This window comes from Medicago truncatula, chromosome 2, assembly GCF_003473485.1.
Source record: "Medicago truncatula cultivar Jemalong A17 chromosome 2, MtrunA17r5.0-ANR, whole genome shotgun sequence".
NCBI classification, from domain to species: Eukaryota; Viridiplantae; Streptophyta; class Magnoliopsida; order Fabales; family Fabaceae; genus Medicago; species Medicago truncatula.
In genome coordinates, this window is record NC_053043.1 from 29,445,083 (window position 1) to 29,468,425 (window position 23,343).

Sequence of the window (23,343 nt, forward strand, 5' to 3'; positions counted from 1 at the left end):
AAACATATTATCCACACTGCCATAAAACGTCAACAGTTATAAAAAGATAATCGCCAGCAATCGTCAGAAAATGACCAAAACTATAGTTAGAAAAACAGCCATATTTCCTCAACAAAAAAGCAAGCATCACTTAAAAAAAACGCACCACAAAGCAAAATTAAGGACAAACTTTGAAGGAAACAATAAATAACTAGAAACAACATTGTGATCGCCTAAAGGAAACAAAATCACAGATACCACTAACAAACAATCAACAAATCGAAGCAAAATAGAGCACAACACTACAAGCAACAAAAAAATTGTTGCACGAATAGGAGACAAAGAAATACTAAAATACAAAGTATTAAGAAGGACTCGCCTGCTTCAAGTTATATCCAAAATAAAAATCACAAGTATTTAGGACGCCATGTACAACTTGTAACACTCCTATTTCTATTAAAGCAATTAAACATGCGAATAATACATTTATTCAAGAAATAGAGGCTACATTATCATTCAAAATTCAAAACCAAAGATTCAAGCATGCATGCCTAAATAATCTCATCGGTCGCAGCGGAATATAAACCAGAGTAATCCAAATATACATGTCATGAATCAATCATTACATCAACATAGATGCATCTCAAAATCCCAACATACGGGTAATCTCCAAACATGACAAAAGTCCAACAAAAGCTAATCTAGACCGACACAACGAAGCCTAGATCAGAGCCAATCTAACTCTAAACACCGATACCGGAGAAAGATCCCGGTATCACCAAGCACAAGAACTCACCAAACACTACTCCTGCACAACGTCTACCCATCCATACAGATAGGTAGGTGGTTAAAACCACTAGGGGTAAGTATTACATCATCATAATCCAAATAACAGTTAATATGAATATTTCAATATAAACATCATGTACTTGATCAATAATAATATTCTCATACATATACTTACATCAAACCCCAATATCTCACATCAATAATCACCAATCACATGTGTCATGAACAAATATCAATTCACAATTATTCATACACAATCACCAATCACATATATCAATAAGACTCATGTCATGATATGCACCTATTGACACATATATGCATGTGGTACCAAATCACCTCAAGGTCGTCACCTGAATCCAGACCACCAAGGGTCTCTACAAGACCGAAGTCCACAAACTAGATCACAAATGATCTCTGCAAGACCGAAGTCCACAAACTAGATCTCAAAAGATCTCTGCTAGGCCAGAGCCCAATAATGAATAAAACATCATATAAAATCTCAACACGACTATGATGCATGGACATGTACAAGGACTCGATAATGCGACAACAATCCACAATTTTCACCTCAATATATAGGACAACACCCAATTATATTGATTACCTCCACAACATTGCATTATCAAGAAAACATGCTCATACACAATTAATTCATAGTATTCATCATCACACATCAACATGATTATCAATAATCAACAAATGTCATTCAACTTCAACTATCACATATAGTTTCACCATTCAAGCATTCCTTACATCCTAAGTAAGATAGCATACACATCTCATGATAAACATCATATCCAATACAATCATTCATTCATACAACTTAACTTAGTCATATAAAAATGGTCACAACAATTCATAAGACAATTGGCTCAAGAAACATTTCCGACCAAAAACCATATCAAGTGGTCACCGACCAACATTGAAAAATCCCAAGGCAAAACGACATAGACAAGTTGACAACCTTCAAACAATCTTAATCGACAATATAATCATGAACTTAGGCCACCTCCGGATCATTAGTCATCAACCCGAGAATAACTTAAGTTCATACAAAACCCCATTTTCACAACCTTTCACATTCCCACCCGAAATATCCCTTTTACATGATTAAGATGTTTGACCACTCTTACCTAAGTCTATATGAGCTGTAGGTTCAACTTGCAAGCTTCATTAGTTTACAAAAGTTGTTTTCGACAAAAGTCTAGAATTCCCAAAAATTCCCAAGTTAACACTAAAATGAAGAATTCCAAGTTTAGGCAAGCTAATCATTGTTCCAGTAGGTTTTAGGGGATTAACAGTAGTTAAACATGCTTAAAGAATCATTTTACAAAGCTCAGATTGGCCCCCAAAGACCCGGAACAAAAGATTAATGTGGCTGAAACTAGAGCTGTTCGCTTAAGCGACCACCTGGTTCGCTTAAGCGAACGAGTTACAGTGACAAATACACTTGCACGTTTTCTGGTCGCTGACTGGTCGCTCACCAGTTCGCTTGAGCGACCACATGTTCGCTTAAGCGAACGAGTTCCAGTAGCTACCAGAAAACTTCGTTTACCAGCTCGCTCACCGGTCGCTTAAGCGACCTAAACCCAGAAAAGAGTATGAATACTCGCTTACCAGGTCGCTTAAGCGAACCTTCACAGTTTTGCAGAAAATGTTACGAGTTTGGACCCCTTTTCACCCCAAATGCCCAATTTTGATCCCTCATTGCCCAAATGTGTTTCCAAAACATATTTATAGGTCAATATGACTAAAAAGACCCACAAAGACTCAATCAAACTTGAAAACACTTGACAATTGGACCAATTCACAAATTTCACGAAAACACCAACAACATCTCATTTCTCAACAACAAACCATGAATCATGCAAACTCAAGCCATGAATTATCATCAACAACATGACATATCAACAACAACATCAATTGATCATGAAACTTATCACAATTCATCAACAACAATGCATAATTCACCAATTGAGCATATTTTCAACACATACCCATTTTCATACACTTTGAACATGTAATTCAACTACAACAATTCAATTATTCATAACTTCATACATCTAAGCATGTCATCACAATTAGAGCACGAATTTCATCATATATGAACAATTAATCAATTCATCCAATTAAACACTTATCATACAAATAATTGAAATTACAATAAGTGATTATGATGAATTATATCCCCCTTACCTTAGTAGGTTAATCTCTCTAGCTTAGACTTCAATTTTGCTCCTAGCTCTTCTCCCAACCCTTGATTCTTCAAGTCCTCTTCTCTCTACCCTTTTCTCCTCTTGCTCCCACTCTCTCTCTCTATTCACTCTCAAAACTATCTTATGAAGGAAAGTGTGAGGAAATTCTCAAAAGAGTAGGTTTTTATACTAAGTCTCCTTATTGGGCCTAACCCTCCACTTAATAATGGTTAAGTAACGGTCAAATGTCACTAACGGTCACTAAACGGTAAAATCTTAGTTTTACTCTAGTAACTTAGTAAAATAACTATTCTCACTAATCACTAAAAGTAATTCCCACCAAAATTATAATTTTACCCGTTCTCACAAAATGACCAAAATACCCCTAAGTCCAAAATGACTAAAATACCATTCTGTAATGGAAACCCATGAAAATGCACCCAATGAAGAATAATCACACACAAACACATAAAACACATAATAAAAGTAATTAAAATAAATCTAGCTAAAAATCGGGCTGTTACACAACTCGCCCCGATAAATTACATCAACAATGAAGTTACAAAGTACTATGTCGCCAAAAAGGGCTTGCCCATACATACACCTGTGAACTCGCCGAAGATGTCATGCAGATGCAAAATCCCCCATCTCCCAATATTGAAAGAGCAACGTTATAATTAATCACTTTGCCTTGTCCCAAGCCTCGTGCTTGGGGGGTTATGGACCATCATTATATTCTTAAGGGCTTAAATGCCCTCAAGAAAGACTCTGGAATGTCTAGGTGTGCCGCTAAAAAAGTCACAAAATCTAAACTGCATGATCATATTAGAAATAGAAGAACTCGCCTCGTAATTTTAGGACAACTCGCCGTAAGTTTCTAAAAAAAAAAAAGCCAACTCGTCAAGCCATTACAAATCATGCCGCCTTATCCAAGACTCGTGCTTGCGGGGTTGTTGTGAACCATCATCGTATAATTGAGTAAAAGAAAAAATTGGGAAATGTTAGCATCTACACAAATTAAAATAAATAAAGCTTCCTAGGGGGCTCTAAGAGCCTCGGCGAAAGCACCCCAAGACACACGAATAAAAACATAAACATACGTAGCGAATTTTTGAAGAAAGCATTGAAATTAATCACTCTGCCTTGTATCAAGACTCATGCTTGGGGGGCTGTGGACCGTTAATATCTTCTTAAAGACTTAGAAGTCCTCCCAAAGGGTCTAAAGACCCTCCTAGATGTCTTAACGCCCTTCTAAAGGGCTCTATGGCCCAGGGGGAGCCCTCCCTATGGCGCCGCCTCAACAAGCTTCTAGAAGTCTTTAGAGCTCGACATAAAGACCTCAATACTCTCATTACTTATGGCTTAAGTCACGATAAATCAGGCCCATAGAGGCTATAAATACAACCTTTCAGAGCCTTCCCAAGGCATGGACAATACATATTAACCCTAATATCAATTATTGTACTTTTGCAGGTACAATATCTTAGTGATTCTAGAGTACTAAGTGTAACGCCCTAGTCATACTTTATTTATTTTTGATTTATTTAGGGTCTTTTAAATGATTTTAAATAATATTTGTGATTCATGTGGTGTGTATTATTTTATTATATAGTTTATTTTAATAATAATTAGAATAAGTGGGAAATTAATATTATTTTGGAGTTTGGGGAGTTAATTAGAATTAATAGAATTAAGGGGAGTTTAATGAATTAAAATGAAGTTACATTTTGGGGAGTTAAGAAAAGAGAAGTCAGAGAAACATTTTTACGTACAACCAAGCTTTTGGGAGAAAAGGGAGAGAAGAGCAAGTAGAGCCAAGAGAATCAATTGATGTGCATTTTTTTCTGCAAAACTAAGGTAAGGGTGAGGTTTACTTCAATAGTGTAGATGGTTAATTCTGATTTTGATTTTAACAGGTTTGTGTTAGAATTGGGAATTTTAGGTTTATGGTGAATTATTGGATTTTGGGTGTAGGAATTGTTGTTCTGATGTTAGAAATAGGTTATGAGTGCATATAGCAAGTTATTTCACATCTGTAAACCAATTTGGGGAGTGAAAATGAGAAAATTGGATTTTTGGGGAAAAACCTGCATTCTGGTCGTGCTGACATTCATCGCTCGCCCCGCGAGCAAGCCAACTCGCCATGGCGAGTACCCGTGAGAAAAACATGATTTTTGAATTGTTGTTATAAGCTGTAATGTGGATAGTTTTAGGTGCCTGGATGATTTTAGAGAGGTCTGGGACAATTTTCAGATTAAAAAGATGAATAGGGAACTTAAAAATGAAGATTTAGTGAGAAAAATGTCAAAACTCCCGAGAGCACCTGTTTTTCGTTCGCCTTGAGTTCGCTGTGGCGAGCAGCCCGTTTTCTTGTGCCGCCATAGCGAGTAGATGTACTCGCGAGGCGAGTTGCCAAATTCTGAAGCTGTTTGTTAGTTAATTGAATAATGTTGAATGAACTTGAATGTATGAGCATAGTTATGCTTAATTATGTATTTTCTGGACTGTTGGATTGATTATGATGACCTGTTGTTGACTGTCATGTATGCTTATTTAATTAAATCATACATGTTCTTGGATTGTGGGTCGTGAGTCATATATGCATATATGCATTTGTTGAAGTTGTATGTAGATATACACAAGTGGAGTCAGTTGCATAAGCATAAAAGCGGGAGGGCTCTGGCCCTGGAACGCCTTGTCGTTCAAAGCGGGAGGACTCGTGTCCTGGAACACTTATTGTTCAAAGCGGTGAGGGCTTATGCCCTAAATGAATGCTTTAACCATTCAATATCCGGTGAGGGCTACTGCCCTGTAAATTGGTACCACATGCATGTGCATTGTTGAGGGGTCTTAGTGGGGTCGTTGAGTAGTTGCATGAGTCGATGTTGTTGGTTATAAATACCATTTGTTGTTGATGTTGTTAATGATGATATATTTATATATTGGTGAATTATAATTATGTTAGGGTGTTAGATTCATTTGATGAATTATTATCTATATTGATTGTTGTGAATCTCACCCCTTCTGCTTGAAAATGTTGCCCTTCCTATGGGTAACTTGCAGGTGATCCTGAGTAGTAGGTGGTGGCTCAAGTGTCTAGGACTCTGATACGTACGGGATGGGATTTATCTGCTTATTTTCATTCCTATGTATCAAATTTTGGAACTTAATGATGTAGCCCTTTATTGGTTGTTGAATTTATGTTGATGAGGTTTTTATGCCAAAATTTATTTATGGAGAATTAAACAGTTGTCGTTGTTGCTTTTGATGCAAATATTCCGCTGCAAATTAATGATGATTTTGAAGGATGTTTATTAAATAGTTTTTATATTCTATTTAAGAAATTTTGAAAATGTAGTGTGACATGCCCGTTTGGGATTTACTATGATGTATGTTTAATTATTATTTAATTGCTTTTGGGTAACGGGGTGTTACACTAAGAGTCTGATTTGTTTTGTATTGTGAACACCACTGATTGTATATCAAATGTTGAAACCAGACTTATTTCATTGTAATTTGTTTGTTTAGAAGTCTTCTGCTTTTGTGCTTGAGCATAAGAAATTTTTTGCTTGTGTGCTTAAACATTTGTAATCAAATTGAATTATAGTGAAAATCTCCTTGAAAGTGCAAGGGAGATTTGACTACTTCCAGATTGTGGAAGGAACCAGAATAATTGCTCTCTCTCTCTCTCTCTCTCTCTCTCTCTCTCTCTCTCTCCCCCCCCCTCTCTCTCTATTATCTTTTATATTCGCTGGATTAGACTCTGAACATTGTTCCAGACTCTGAACTCTATCAGACTCTGGACTTAGTTTTAAAAGAAGAAAAAACTAACACAATTCAACCTCTCTTCTTGTGTTTTTCTCACCTTCATAGAGAAATAAAAAAGAACCAACTATGAACATCTTGAGCCATTCCGACGAACATTTTTTGTACACTTAAGAATTTTCCTTTTTTTGTTTTTTTTATACTTTGTGTGCGTACATTAGGGATGACAATTGGACCCAGGCCCAATGGACACCCGCAAAAAATACCCGCAATTGGTATGGTAAAACCCCGCTTTCATGGGTATGGGCTTGGGTCAAGGTAATTACCCGCAAATTTAAGTGGGTATAGGTGCGGGTAAGGGCACTATACTACTCAGCCCCGCAACCCACATATACATATTTACATAATATAATAAATACTTTATTTATTTTTGGTGCATAATTACTCAATTTCTTTAGCTATTTATGACTATACCTAAACCTAAAAACTAATACGATAATTTTTCATTCTTCCTTTCATACCTTAAATCAATTTGATGTTTATTTTAGTATGCACTTTTTTATATGTATTTTGAATGTTTTTACTTTTATTTTCAAGGGATATTTTGGATGTTTTTTTATTTAACTAAATATTATGATTCGTACTATTTTATGAGTTGATTTAAAAATTTTGGGACCATAATTTTATTTTCAATTGTGATATATTTTATTGTCTTTTGATAGTTAAAGTGCGGATAATGGGTACATGTATGAGTACTTAGACGCCCATAAGGTATGGGGAAGGACACTAAAATTGTTGCCCACGCGAGTATGGGATCGGGTACGAGTATTTTTTACAAACGCATGTATGGGGAAGAGTACTATAGTACCCTACCTATTAGATACCCATTGCTATCCCAGGCCCTACAAGTAATTTAGGTAGAATCAATCTAATGATTTTATTTTAAAATTATATAAATGAAATAAATTTAAAAATGCTATTATTTATATGACATAAATTCGATAGTATGCTAAAACAAATGAAATAGTTTACCATCAATTTGTTTTTTTGAACAAGCCAAAATGGAATATATTATATCACCAAAGATGATTATTTTTATTTTTTTTCCAAAAAAAGAGTAGCTAGCAATGATTCAACTTACACAAGGTGTGCAAAAGAGAACCACCCACCAAAAAAATACAGCTAAATGTCTGGTGCCATAAATGGACACTCTTGAAGAACAACAAAGCAACACAAGGCTACAATAAAACACTCATACAAGGTAAAGGGTGCCGCCACCAGTCGTGGTAACTAAAAGCATAAGTAGGCTTGTTTTCCTTTAGCCAAGAAAAAGACATCAATTTAATTTTATCCACTAAATGATCCAAAGTATCAATCTTCTGGTTAAAAATCTTGTTGGTTCTTTCCTTCCAGATAACCCAGACAGTAGCCATCCAGATTACCGTTAGAAAAGAGTGAATAACGCGCGGAAACCCCGCCAAATGACAAAACTGATGAAGATGATCGGAGATAGACGCCGGAGCAATAAAATAAATGCCTAGCCACTGAAAGATGCGATGCAACACCACTCCAAAATGAGGACAATGAAGTAGGAGATGATCCACCATCTCGGGAGAATCACAGCCAACAATGCAAGAAATGTCGTCGAAAGGAATGATGCGCCGACGGAAGAGGTTATCTTTAGTTGGGATTCGATTGCGGAGCAAACGCCAAACAAAGATAGAGACCTTAAGCAGAGCTTCCTTCACCCACACATCATCAAACCGATCACGTTCGGAAGGCACATCTGGCGTCGTGAGATAAGCATAAGTACCCTTCACGGAGTTGCCATGTAAAGGATCCAGCATCCACCGCCACCTGTCAGTAGTATGGTCCTGCAAAACAACATTATGCAACAAAGATGCACACTCAGACACCGTCTCCTCCTCCCACGCCAAGAGACGTCTCCTCCACTCCCAAGCACCTCCACCATCCGCCCATCCCCTACTCTCCATCTGCTGCACCGTTACCCATTTATCAACTGCCAAATCAAAAAGGCGAGGGAATTTAACCCATAATGACACATCCCCCACCCAATTATCTGACCAAAAGAATGTGCTAGAGGCTCCACCTACAATCCTACGTACATTATCTTCAAACCAACTCCCCTCCCACAACCCCACACCACAACGGATACTAGAAATCATCCGCCACCACGAAGAACTCTCTCTCCCACCCTCCTTTAGCCTCCCCCTTCCTCCCCATACCTAGCCTTCAAAACTCGATACCATAACCCCTCCTTATTGACCAACATACGCCAACACCACTTCCCCAATAAAGAAACATTAAACTCCCTCAACCTCCTCACGCCTAGACCACCCTCCTCCCTCGGTAAACAGACAGAATCCCAATCCACCCATAAAATTTTCCTAAAATATTTTTTTATTATCAAATAGTCGAGCGGCTAGAACGAAAATCCAAAATTTCATTTAATCAAATATTTTAATGGGCTCTACATGTAAAGCAGATCTAGTCAGACACAAGCCTGATGGTTCTAGCTATTTCGTGTCGTCTCTTATAAACCCTACTGCGCGCACATTTTTTCTCGTCTCCTTCACGCCAAAACCCTAGCCTCTTCTATTCTTCCATCAATCACCGCCGCCCCAAAAATGGTACCTTGTTTCCTTTCTCCTATTCATTGTTTGGAACAATTTTTATCGTTCCGTTTCTCATTTTTCTTCCTTTTTTTTTTCTTCTGCAGACTGGAGAAACAGTGAATCCAAAAGCTTACCCTTTGGCGGATGCACAACTTACGATAACGATAATGGATCTTGTTCAACAAGCTGCTAATTACAAGCAACTCAAAAAGGGTGCCAATGAAGGTGAGCTTTTGATGAATATTCGTTCATTTCTGTTTTTGTGTTATGAGTTTTATTTTCAGTTTCTATGATTAGAAAGAAAAAAGTGGTATTTTAAATGGGTTATGTTTGATTTATGATTAGTGAGTGATACTGGATTGTATGGTTATGATTTTGTTTTATATGTTTTTTCAGCTACGAAGACACTTAACAGAGGCATTTCTGAGTTTGTTGTGATGGCTGCAGACACTGAACCACTTGAGATTCTTCTTCATCTTCCTTTGCTTGCTGAGGATAAGGTAAATTTCCAACAAATTTAATTTTGTCTGTTTTTTTTTTTCTTTTTCTTCTTAATATGTTTGGGTTTTTGAAGGGGCGGGTCATGTGTGATTGTGATTCTGTTTCGATTATTACTGTTGTTATTGCTGCTGTCCTTTGTTTTTTATTTGTATGGGGCAATTTTCGAGAGGAGAAAAGCTTGTTACCTCGACCCTGGGGTGACACGGATCTAGTCAAGTGGCGGAAAAAGGGTACAGGGAGAGGATTGAAATGTGGTTAGAGATTTAGAAGATATAAAGGATTTATGAGCTTGGGTCTCTTGCCACTCCTTCTGTTGGTTTTTCGAAGGACATGTGGAGCCGGTTAAGCACCGGTGGAACCAATATGGTTTGGGCAGGAACAATGTCAAGGTTAGGTAGAAATTTGCACGCTGGTTTGGTTAGATTATTGCATTGGTATGCTAGTGGTAAACCATGGTTGAGAATTGGTTTAGGAAACCCCTGTCCTCTTAATGCTCTTTGGGCACCCTTTGATTTGTTTAGACTTTGACCTAGACATAATCGCTATGGAAATACACTATTAGGGCAATAAATTCATGTTTATGCTAATTTTTTAAGTTCTGTACTTTTATTTGATTGAATTCTGATTATTTTGGTTGATTTTTTTTGTTCTACTTCTGTTGATGAGATGCAATTAATAACCAAATAGAAATATTTATTCATGATTTTTCAGTATTTAATTAATTTATTACAAGCCCTTTCTTTTGTCTGTTTTGTTTGTATTCTATTTAATTAATTTGATTTAATTCCTCTATTGAAAAAATAAATTGGGTGAAGAAAAGAAAGATAAACTAAAATCTTGTTCTTTTGGGTTACTTCATCTAATTTATTTTCAATTTTGGAATTAAATCAAATAAAATTCAATATTATACAAACAAAACAGACCAAAGGGCTTATATATGAACAAATACTAGAAAACTATGACTAAACATTACCATCTGATTAATAATCTCTCATCTTATCAACACATAAGTGGAACAAAAAACATTAATCAAAAAAATCAGTATTCAATGAAATAATAGTAGAGCTTAGAAATTTAGAAGGAAAATGAACCATTACAATCTGGTTAATAATATAATCTCATCAACACTCAAGTGGACATAGAAAATGAACCAAAAAAAAAATCATAATTCAAGGAAGTACATGTTCAGAGCTTAAAATTTTAGCAGAAACATCAAATTGCCCTAGTAGTGTTTTTCTATGATGATTCATGTCTACGTTGATGTCCATACAAATCAAAAGGTGCCCAAAGAGCATCAAGAGGACAATGGTTTCCTGAATCAAGTCTCTTCCATGGTTTACCACTACCAGACCAATGTAGAAAACTAACACTAGCAGCACGCAAATGTCTACGACTACCATTGACATTGTCACCCAAACCATGCTGGTTCCACCGGTGCTCAATCGCTGCCACGTGTCCTGCAAAAACCAATAGAAGCGGTGGCAGAGCCCCAAACTCGTAAATCCTTTTTTCCTTCTAAATTTCCATCCACCTTTCAATCCTCTCCATGTACCCTCTTTTCCGCCACTTGACCAGATCCACCACCATCACCCAAGTGTTGAAGTAACAAGCTTTTTTCCCTCTCATACGTGGCCTTGTTGTTGTTGTTGTTTCTGCTGCTTTCCTTTGTTTTCTTGAATATTTTAATTGAAAAATTGGTTGAGCCTATAACTTTGGTTCTTTGGGTTACTGCCGATATCAATTTTCTATCACACATGAGAAATGTTTCAAATTTTGTTGTGCATCTGACTCTGCTGTTAATGCATTTGAGGGATTTAAAAATTAGGAATTAGTTATTCACTTATTTGTGTGTGTGTGTGTGTATACATATTGTTTAGATTCATTTCTTGTGGAAAGTGGCTTGTTTTCCAACATGTTTGTATTCATGACTCATGATTTCCCAAGCGGTATGCATTTGAGTTTGATTTGCATTGATTATCTGCATGTATGCCATGTTGAAATTTGTAATGCCTTCCCACTTTGGGAGGGATTATTGAATGGAAATTGTTTTGTTGGTAACTGTTAAAGTAATCTGTGTAGTGGCTTTTTATCAAGTTTCGCTGTGGCTACTTACCCTATCAAATTCCTTATTGATAAGTAATCGGTGTAGTGGCTTTTGATCAAGTTTCTTTGTCTGGAGCTTAAATTGTGTTTTACTATAAACAAGCCCCAAAACCAATCTTTTAGCCAGTAGCCGTGAACCTTAGTGATGGTCTAGTTTGATCCGTAATGTTCCAACGATCACACATTGCACCACATTGTCTTATACATATAATTGATTTCCATGCCTTTTGTAAATTGTGGCTAGGGTTACTGTGTGGTCAACTGTAAGCTGGGTACTGAGACAAATCTTAAGTTTTTTTAATAGCTATGTATGTTAATTTCATCCTGAGATCCAACCTATTACCAATATATGCCAAATTGACTGATATTCCCCTGTTTTGTTTTTTCCAGACTACAGCCACATCTATTTCTATTCATTCATGTTCTTGGCATTTTAATATATGACAGTTGAAAAGCCCAATAACCATGTAATTATTTGAATTTTCAGAATGTTCCTTATGTATTTGTCCCATCAAAACAAGCACTTGGACGCGCATGCGGTGTGACCCGGCCAGTGATTGCATGTTCTGTGACAACCAATGAGGGAAGTCAACTCAAATCTCAAATACAGCAACTGAAGGTATGCACCATGTTTTGCTTGATATTATTATGTAGTCACCAACAAACTATATTAGCTGTTATAATGCCAACACATTTCGACATTCTTGATATGCAGGATGCTATTGAGAAACTATTGATCTGAAAGATTGATTTCGGTATGATGGGCTTCTTGAGTTTGCTGAATGCTCCTTTTGAGGCTTTGACTGGACGAGTTGTGTTCAACTCGAAAAGGTGCTTTAGATGTAAACATACATTAATATTTATATCCACTGTTTGAGGATTGAAAGTGCAATTTTTAAGTTTGCGTGCTCGTGTAATGTCTTAAACTTGTGTACACTATAAATGCTATTTTGGAAAGTGCTGAGTAAATTTAAATTGTGTGTGAATTTTTCACTCGCTATTTTGGATAAGTCGAGGATATATTTAGTTGTCAATAAGAAGAGTATATTATTCTGTTTATTTCATTTTCACTTGGTTGGACAAGTTGAATTTTTGAGTGCTTTATTTTTCCTTTTTTACAAAAAAAAACTTGACATTTGAACGCTTTCTTTAGTAGGGGGAGCATATTCGAGTTTTTGGTATATTCAAATTTCCATTGAACTCTGAAAGCAGTTGAACAGACTTATTGTGATTTTTTGGATGACTAAAAATAATCACACTAATCTCTAAATGCTATTTTTCTGTTTCAATTATGAATCTCTTGATTTTTATTTGACCAATCACTTTTGTGACTTGCTTACTATTGCACCAACCTTCATTCATGTATTCAAAAAGCAATGAATACGCTCTCCTTAAGTAACTCATAATTTAATGGATACCAACCAATATTTATTTTAAATGAAGACTTTGTACTATTATATAATGTAACATGATTATTAGTGGTATACTGGTATACATTAAAAATTGATTCCACGATGAAGACTCTGCATCGACCACGTTCAATCAAAAGTGGCTGTTAGAAAGGTGAGAAAATGCATTAGATTAATACGTGATCAAAAGATAGCTTTTGGGTTTTTTTTTTTTTATCTCAAATACACTCAACTAATTACAAAAGAGCAAAGCAAAGTTCATGTGCAACAATGAAGAAGAAATAGAATATGAAAAAGTAAACTATTATGCTTCTGGTTTGAAAAAATAACGTGATCTATTCGTGTAAAGCATGGGGCAGAGTCAAATTCTCTCAATTCCTAAAAAGAAACTCAAGTTTTAATTTGAGAAGAAAACTCATTTTACCAAAATGAGCAAAGTATTTTCAAATGAATGAGTGAAGAACGATGGTGCGGAGTACAACCTGTGAGAAGATACTTATCGAATTTTATTTTGGCGATAGTTGATCCATGAAACTTAATTCAATATGTAGAGATGACAATCTTCACAATCGTTATGTTATTTCAATCGTTAAATGAGAGATTGCTCTAGGTTTAGAATGCATAATTTTTTTGAAAACACGCTCCCAACCGCAACATAATTTGAAAAGAAAACTCATCATGCCAAAATGAGAGAGTAATAATGATTTAGAGTACAACTTGTCAAAAAGGTACTCATCAAATATTATATAAAATTGCAAACAGATGTGTTTGACGAAATTTATTTCAATTGTGAAGTAGAAACGGCAGTCTCTACAATCATTATAATTTCGATTGTTAAACTCCCAAGAACGCCCTAAGTGGACAAAATCGTGCACGGAAGACATAAAAGTCTTAAAAAAATATATTTTCAAAGGACTTAGTAGAAGGAAAACCAGCACACACTAGAGTACGAAAGTAGAAAATTGCATATTGAAATTCACGCTCCAGTATATAATGTGTCAATGCAACATTTTACCATTTGAGCTAAACACGCAACATGTTTTTCGATTGTTGAAAGTGCTTGCGGTCACAATTAGAGTTGTAATTGTAAAGCCACAACTTAAACTACAACTAGAGAAACTAAAAAATAAAGTAACTAACAAGAATATGAAGATAGCAACCACGAATTATGCTCATCAATCATCATCCATAAGATTGTTTGACCATACAATTTGTTTGGTAAATATCCATAATGCCTAATTCATTCTCTATTCATAAACTCAATAAAATTTAAAAGGGACATAACATCAGTATAGTATCAGCCCCAAACATGGACTATACCAACAAACATGCATAATAATGTAAATAAGAATAATTTCAGTATCCAAATATCAGGTCAACAATCATTTCAAATCCTATTCTCATTCTTCTTTGTACTTTCTTCATCATCTTTCCCATCTCTCTCTTCCAACAATTTCCCAGCCTCAGAATCATCTTCCTGCTGAACCCTGACCTTTTGTGCCTCAGAAGCCTTAAGTGCCACCAACTTACAGTGATTATAATAAGCAACCCCCAAAAATGCAAGTCCATAACCAATCAAATTGAGTGGTGTAACAGTATCCTTAATCACTGACCAAGAAAATGCAATAAGCAACCAATCCTTCACAACACCAGCAACATTCATCGTCAAAGCCGAAGTCTTCCCAACAAGCAAAAACACAGCAAGGTTCAAAGCAAAAGCACACAACGAATTACTTCCGAAAACCCAAAAATCAAAACTCAAACTTGCTTTATCCCTCAACAAAGGATACTCCATAACGAACCAAGGAAACGACAAAAAAACCAAACAACAAGGAGCAATGTAGTAAAGCGAGGTAATAGGATTCAACTTAATCCCTTTCGAGTTCAAAAGAATTTGAATTAAAACCAACCTCGTGGCTTCAAACGCTACAGCCATGAGCTGTAGCGTAACACCAAAGACATCAAACTTGGCTTCGCCATAGGCAGCTACAGCGACGCCAAGTGATATAGAAACCATGTTGATCATGGTTTCTTTTTTAAACGATTCTTTTTTAAAAGAAACCCCGATGGAGTAAACGGCCACGGGCATAAGAGCTTTTAGCATTTGAATGAATGAAACTGACAAGTAAATGTAAGCAGAGTTTGAGAACCAAAGGGAAAGAGAGTAAAGTGCACCAATAGGGACCACTGATTTAAGGTATGTGTCTAAAGACATTGAAATTGGGTCAACTACTTTGAAGATGTTTACAAGGATGTAAGCAAGGGAGGAACAAAAGGCCATGTGGATCATTGTTAGTGATATTGGGAATGGCCAATTGTACATTTTTTGGTCTAGGATGTATTTGTTGTAGACAATTACTGAGAAACTTAAGAAAATCCATATGGCTACATATGTGTATGATAGAAGCACTTTTTTCATCACACCCTCTGATACTGCCATGTTTGTTGTTGAGAATTAGGTTTGGGGATGAAGTTATATGATTATGAAGGAGATTTGAGATATGATGAGGGTTTAATTGGAAGGATTTTTTTTTTTGATTATTTGGGATTTGAGAGTTTGAATTTGAGGAGGAAGGTATGCATTGAAAAATTTGATTTGATGAGTTAATTGTGCTGTTTGGTAGTGTGGAATGAGATTTGGACTATTTAAGGTTTGTTGAGCTTTCTTTTTCTGTAGTCTAAGCAAAAAACGTACGACTTCTTTTGAGTGATTATCGTTGACGTTTTTGTTTGGTGAATTACCATATTTTGGTGTTTCATTCATTGCTTCCAGCCGGAAAATGTGGCTTTTTTCTAACGTTTTTTTTCCTGACAATTTTTAACTTTTTACCTGGAACATAATCAAATCATATTAATTTATTCCAAATAAAACATTAATTCTGGTCAAATTACTCAGAGTCTCATATTAAAACATATTTAATTTTCTTCTAAAAATGGACGTAAAATTTGCAAATCATCATCAATTGAGTAAAAAAATACATTAGTTTTCGGATCGATTATGTTTATTTCTGTATAATATAATTTTTTTTTATTTTGTACCAAATTTATTTATTTATTTATTTAATGATTTAACAAAAATGTGTATTCTTCCAAGCCTACCTTCTGCCAAACCACTGCCGGGAACCGTCCATTACCTTCTACCAAACCATTGGCTAAGCTCTATAATATATAGTGGTCCTATAGACTATAGCAACCTAAACTTGTTGGAATTATCCGTAAATTCTTTTATATTTTTGATATAATTGCATAATTATTAATTTCAGAAGTAAAATTCACAAGAATGCCTCTTAAATGTAGTGGCCAAACCAAATTGGTAATTAAAGTAAATCGTGAATGAGGAGGAGCACATCGTGAAAGATCACGTGAGGGTCATTTTGTTGTTTTTTTGGGTACATAGATCATGTGGGATCATGCTGTAACTTGTGTATAAGAGAAGTACTGTCCAGCAAAGTGGATGGTGGCTTATTATCTAAGGGGTTGCGTTTGAATTTTGGGTTTAAACACTCGAAAAATATGGGGTGTTGGATGATTTATTTCACATGGGATAGCTGACTTGTGAGACACTTTACCAATATAGAATACGACTTGCACTTTGCTCATATTGCAATCTTCCGAGTCTCAGTTTTGGTAAAATTTTAGCACCTTAGTTAAATAGAGACATAAAATAGAACAATACAGCAAATTCCATGTGTGAAGCCGATAAGAGTGTAACACCTAAATGTGAAAGCAAAGTAAAATGGATTTAATTTTTATACACCGGAAAACCGATATGACTTGTGAAACCATAAATGTGAAAGCATCGTTAACCAGTACCCTGGAGCACCGGTTAATATTTCCCTAATTTGTATACACCGCACTCAATGATACCACTTTTTTGGGTTAATTTCTAAAATATCTCTATAACTAATTACTTGGCATGTTTTGATTAGATGCAATATAAGTAAGTAAAATAGTCACATAATATGCCACACACATACAAAAAAACACCCATATCAAGTCAAATACACAAGCATCCTCTAATATCCAAGGACCGTCCTTCTCCATTTGATGCAACATGATTACATGATGACATGGCCACAATTTATTGCCATCAACACTCCCTACACAGGGCAGCAACATGCTATCCCCCAAAATCAGAAGCAAGAGATAATAAGTCGATTGTCTGTATAGCTATAAAGTATAAACTCAGACACGGACACCGGACATGACACGGACATGTTGACAACTATAATAATTTGAGAAAATAATATAATTCAATGTAATCATATGTGTCGGTGTCATCATGTCGGACATGATACGTATCAGATAACGGGACACGCCTAATCCAAGGAGCATGTGCTTCATAGCTATATAGAAATCTCCATGCGTCAAAACTGATAAAAATGCATATCGTTTTGACATAAGCTTAATTCACCATTATCTTTTTATGAGAGAGCTATGTGCAAACACCAAAGTATAATTGTAAATTCTCTCAACTGAGAGCTTAATATATTTTTGTCAAGACAAGCAGATACAATAGTCTATTGCATTCCAAGTAAGCTACTCATGTGTATATTCAGGTGACAAGATACATATAATTAGCAGAACACTAAAAGAAAATTTGGAATGAAGTCAAAAATTAAGAGTGACAAGGATGAGAGAGAGAACATTATAGTGTTGTGATTTATAAAATCTATTCTAATAGTCTGTAGATGCAGTGGCATGATTACTCGGAATTTCAATACCCTCTGAACTTGCCAATTCTTTTCCTGTCTCTGTACCACATATGTTTATGTTGCTTGTTGGTAATCTCACTACATCCTTTGTTAAGCATCTGAGATTAGCTGTGTGACCATTCCATACACATTCATTTCATTGGTAATTAGGTTATATGTTCCACTTGTGTAATTTCTCATTTATTTTCACGGTATGTTTGCCTAAACACAACCATTTGCCTAAACACAACCATTTGCCACTAATCTATTGCAGGAGATCAGGAGTTTACATCTATACGGTCTTAGCTCAGCGGTAGTTTGGAATTGTTAGCTCAAAGAAAAAAGTTTAAATTCCCTTGGAGACAATTGTGAAATGATCATTAGTAAAACTGTATTTTATAATAAATTCCCCTTCTCCGATTGTTTTCTTTTTAAAGATTAGGGGTTTACACAACGCTAAGATAAATCCGAACTATAGGAAATCTAGAGAAAGAAACTCACAAGTGATAATTCCAGTTCCTGATTCTCCAAGTTCTTAAACTTTGATTCTTGATTTTGCTCAGGTTCTGCAAGGATGATGCGTTCTCTCCCTTTTACCGAATACTGTCTATGGGGTGGAGATAACTAGCCTAGAACTGTCTTGGTGTATTATGCAAACTTTCTGTCTTCCCCTGAAGGATACTTTTACACAGACATCTGTAATACAGAGGAGTTTTGCAATACCACTATGAATCACGACCACCATTTCATGGAACAACCTTCCAAAAGAACACCCAGCAATGCTCCTTTTGCTAGAAAATTTGTCAGGAATGTACCTGTCTTCAATAAGATTGATGCCGAACTCTTGGGACGAAATGCAGATGGTTGCATGCCTAATATGTGGTTTAGTCAAGCAAATTCAAGCGTCACTAAACAGCATTCTGCTGTGAGAAATATCACCGAACTTAGGCTTGGTCCTGGAGCTGAAAGGCTCAAACATCGTATTGATGGTTATTATCGGCACAAGATTTTCACGCAAATGAGTGTTCTTAACACCCATGTTTGAAAAACCCATTTTCTATCACCAAACAGATGAGCGGCAAGAGGTTTCTGAGGATATCAAACATAAAAGATGATTAACAGAAGGGAAAGTAGAAATGGCTACTTCTGACAGAATATTTTATCAAAATCTATAATGTAACCCCAAATTTGTAGCCAAAATGTATTGGCCAGTTTGTACCAATCACTATAGTTTATTGCATGACAAATCATCAATGCAATTGTTGTACTCTATATAATCGGAGAAAATTAAGAGATTCAATTGATAAAACCTGAGAGCAAGACACATCAAGCTTGAACTTAAATAAGCCAGTGTACATATTCTCCAAATTCTTTATATAAGGACATGCTCTAGTTATATGAATAAATGAGTAACAATTTGTATATGATTTCTTTTATCATTACTATAGGCCCTGGCTAATGACTACAAAGCAATAAGATAATTTGGACGCAAAAATTAACTTTATACCCAATTAGAAGTTGTCTATATTCACCACCGTCTTGAGAATTGAATCCAGCAACCTGCACATTTCCTGTGCTTGTGGATGAGATTGATCACCAGCAAGAAACTCTTCAACTTCATTACCTACCTCGATTATACTGCATCCAGGTTTCTTCTTCATCCCAGCTTCCGAAATCATACTTCTAACTCTGTTAGCCTCTGCATCCCACCCAGCTTCTCTATATATGTTATATGTAAGAACATGGGTACCACAGTCAGCTACACCCATATCTATAAGCTTTTTCCACACTCTATTCCCAACATTAATATTCTTATAAATTCTACACGCATTGAGTATCGCACCCCAAACATTAGCATCTCCAGCAGCAAATCCACCCATTTTCTCCTCGATAAACCTCTCGGCTTCCTCCACCATTCCAGACCTAGACAAAAGATCCACAACACACGCGTAATGCTCCGCACATGGCTCAACTCCATAAGTACCACTCATCTCTTCAAATAACCGAAGACCTTCGCGAACCATCCTCGCGTGTGTACAAGCAGTAAGGACAGCCACAAAGGTAGTCTCATTAGGCTTATTCCCACAAACAATCATCTGTTGAAACAACTCCAACGATTTCCTCGCATCACCATTCAAGGCCACACCAGAAATCATAGCATTCCAAGCTCCAACATCCTTATCAGAAATACCATCAAAAACAGATAAAGCTGATTCCACACACCCACATTTCGAATACATGTCCACTAAAGCCGTTGCCAAGATAGGATTCGAGCTTACCCGGTCGAATCTCCTAGCATAAGAATGCACCCACATTCCCTGCGTGAGTGCACCCAGGTGCGCACACGCAGTTAGCACAGTAACAAGTACAGAATCATTCGGCCTCACGCCTTCACTCTGCATCTCTAAAAACAAATCCAACACTTCTCTAAACTCACTAACACGAGAATACGCAGCCATCATAGCACTCCACGACACAACATTTCTCTCCGGCATTTCATCAAACATCTCTCTCGCACTTTCAACATCCCCTATTTTACCATAACCATCAATCATCGCCGTCCACAAAACAACATCTTTCCTCCCCGTTTGATCAAACAACACCCTCGCCTTTCGTAACTCACCCAAAGCCGAGTAAAACTCGATAAACCCACTCACAACATAAGCATCATTCGTTAGCCCGAATAGAACGACATGACAATGCACCAAACAACCAATCATAACACTCGAAGCGCACTTCGAAGAAGCAGCTATAAGTGCAGTGCAGGATTTGATCAAAGGTGGGAATGTATAGTTATTAACGGCAATGCCGTTTTGCAACATTGTCGTGTAGCATGAAACAGCGTGTGTAGGGGAATGGTTTTGAAGATAGGCTCTGATCATGGTGTTGTGAATGAAAGTGTTACGGTTGCGGTGAGTGAGGTTATGGAAAATGGAACGAGCGTAAAGGAAAAACGATGTGTAGTTTGAGGTTGCTGCGACGGAGAGGATAGGAGCGAGGGCGTAGGGAGAGTGTTGGATATGACATCGGAGGATGTGAGCGTGTAGTTGTTTGAGTTGGGTTAAGGAGTTGCAATTTTGTGCAAGGGTTGTGAGGAATGGTTTTTGAGTCATGTGAATATTGAAAACTGTGGTGGAGCATTTTTTTGGGTTCTCTTATGCACTTCACTTCACCGGACAAGGCATTTGCAAAATTGTTTGTTTTTGCTATGAATTGCTGATTACACATTATATAAGGCTGTGCCACACGAGTACTTTACGAAAATGCCCTTCGGCGGTTAACTGCCGAAGTTTTAGTAAACTGGCGGCAGTAAACTGCCGAGGAAAACCTCGATAGTTAACTGCAGAGGAAAACTTCGGTAGTTAACTGCCGAGGAAATCTGATTGCAGACAGTGAGCTCTGCATCATTCTAAAACATTTCCAAACCTTTTTTCGACCAGTTTTTACCTGTAATTAAACCAGAGCATTTCGAAAGGCAAAACAATTCATACAATATTGAAACTCAGACATAAACAAGATAAATACAATATCTTTTACAATTGTCCATAATTAAATCAAATCGACATTTGGTTCAAATTACACAAACGTTTGAAATTCATCATAACGGTTCAAATAACAAAAAAATATTGGCGCAAATGCAGTTAACTACCGAGGTTTTCCTCGGCAGTTAACTGTCGAAGGGCATTTTCGTAAAATACTCGTGTGACACAGCCTTATGTAATGTGTAAACAACAATTCTCATATCATTTTAGTTCTTTCGTGTAATAGTCACTTCAATGAATGTAAATTTTATGGTTAATTAAGTTTTTAGTCCCTATAAATATAGCGAATTTCGTTTTTAATCTTCATAAAAAAATTTGACAGAGTTTGGTTCCTATCAAATTTTTCAGCATGTAGTTTTAATCCATGTTAAATTAAACTTGTTTAATTATGCTTAAAAATTTAATTTTTTTTAATGATTTTTTACATACTTGTTTAAAACATTATAAAACGTTCCTCCACAATAAGTTATCTCAAAATTTTATTTTTAGGTCTAAATTTTCATTAGTTTTATCTAGAATTTTTTGTTTTTAAAAAAATTATATTTAATTCATTATATGTTAAAAAATTCTAATTTTTTGTGTTTAAAAAAATTATATTTAATTCATTATATGTTAAAAAATTCTATTTTTTTAAAAAAGAGATTATTATAATGATCTTAACATGTCTGTTAAAAATCATTTAAAAATATAAAAGTCTAAGTATAATTGAACAAATTTTAATTTATCAGGGACCATCGCATACTTTTAGTCCTTGTAAAATTAAAATTCGCTTAATTGTGCTTAAAATTTTAAATTTTTAACATATTTTTTACATACTTGTTTAGAACATTATATAAAGTTCCTTCGTAAAAAAGTAGCTCAAAATTTTATTATTAGGTCTAAATTTTCATTAATATAATCTTAAAAATTTGGCTTTTAGAAAAATTCATATTTAATTCATTACATGTTAAAAAATTTATAAAAGAGTGTCCTACGATGTTATGAACGTGTATGTAAAAAATCTTTCAAAAATTTAAAAGTTTAAGCATAATTAAACAAATTTTAATTTGACAGGGACTAAAACGACGTGCTGAAATTTTTTATAAAGAATAAAATCTGTCACTTTTTTTATGAGGACTAAAAACGAAATTTAGTATATTTATAAGGACTAAAAACTTAATTAACCCTAAATTTTAAAACAGTTTCATTTTGTTAGTTAAAATAATTTCTAACGTTAAAATATTTGCTTTTTAGTCCACGTGAGCACAACTCAGTTGACATAATGCATTGTTATGTGCAGGGGTTGAGGTTCGAACCCCAGACGCCCCATTTATTCACCTTATAAAGTGAATTCTAACAACTGAGCTACTTGATAAAAAAATGTTTGCTTTTTAATTATCTTATATTAGTCTTTCAAGAGACATATTTACTGTCATATTAGTGGCTATAAGTACTCACTATCATATCATTCTGTATTGGACCGTCATCTGTCCTTAAAACCACTTAGCCCTTACGAAAAACTCGTGTTTGGGGGCTGTGGACCGAAATGTTGGAATAGACTCCAAAGGTGAAACATTTAAGATAAAGACAAGTATTGAGGATAAGGGTGCCATAAGACCAACGAGTGGGTGCACATATCTCTTAATCCAAGCATAAGAGATAAAGCCAAGATTCTCGGGCAAGATACCTTGATGTAGATAAGCCATACACGCCTCTCCTTATAGGAACTGATTTGCTAAAGCTCAGAAAGA

General features: G+C 35.7%; 3 protein-coding genes across 3 annotated transcripts; 1 reads left to right on the forward strand and 2 right to left on the reverse strand.

Annotated features, from left to right (window-relative positions):
• The first annotated feature begins 9,221 nt into the window (after positions 1-9,221).
• LOC25479574 (NHP2-like protein 1) lies at positions 9,222-12,988 on the forward strand. The gene is made up of 5 exons (XM_013588021.3): positions 9,222-9,379; positions 9,469-9,589; positions 9,761-9,864; positions 12,456-12,587; positions 12,684-12,988. Exons 1-5 carry the CDS (start codon positions 9,377-9,379, stop codon positions 12,708-12,710), a joined length of 387 nt encoding a protein of 128 aa, XP_013443475.1. The 5' UTR covers positions 9,222-9,376; the 3' UTR covers positions 12,711-12,988.
• Positions 12,989-14,524: 1,536 nt separating this feature from the next.
• On the reverse strand, positions 14,525-16,052 carry LOC25479573 (probable sugar phosphate/phosphate translocator At4g32390). Its single transcript, XM_013588020.3, has one exon. The coding sequence runs from the start codon at positions 15,815-15,817 to the stop codon at positions 14,765-14,767; it is 1,053 nt and encodes a 350-aa protein (XP_013443474.1). The 5' UTR covers positions 15,818-16,052; the 3' UTR covers positions 14,525-14,764.
• Positions 16,053-17,900: 1,848 nt separating this feature from the next.
• LOC25479571 (pentatricopeptide repeat-containing protein At5g06540) lies at positions 17,901-21,275 on the reverse strand. The gene is made up of 2 exons (XM_013588018.3): positions 19,579-21,275; positions 17,901-19,160 (listed from the first exon to the last, which is right to left on the reverse strand). Exon 1 carries the CDS (start codon positions 21,182-21,184, stop codon positions 19,583-19,585), a length of 1,602 nt encoding a protein of 533 aa, XP_013443472.1. The 5' UTR covers positions 21,185-21,275; the 3' UTR covers positions 17,901-19,160; positions 19,579-19,582.
• Between the last annotated feature and the right edge of the window lie 2,068 nt (positions 21,276-23,343).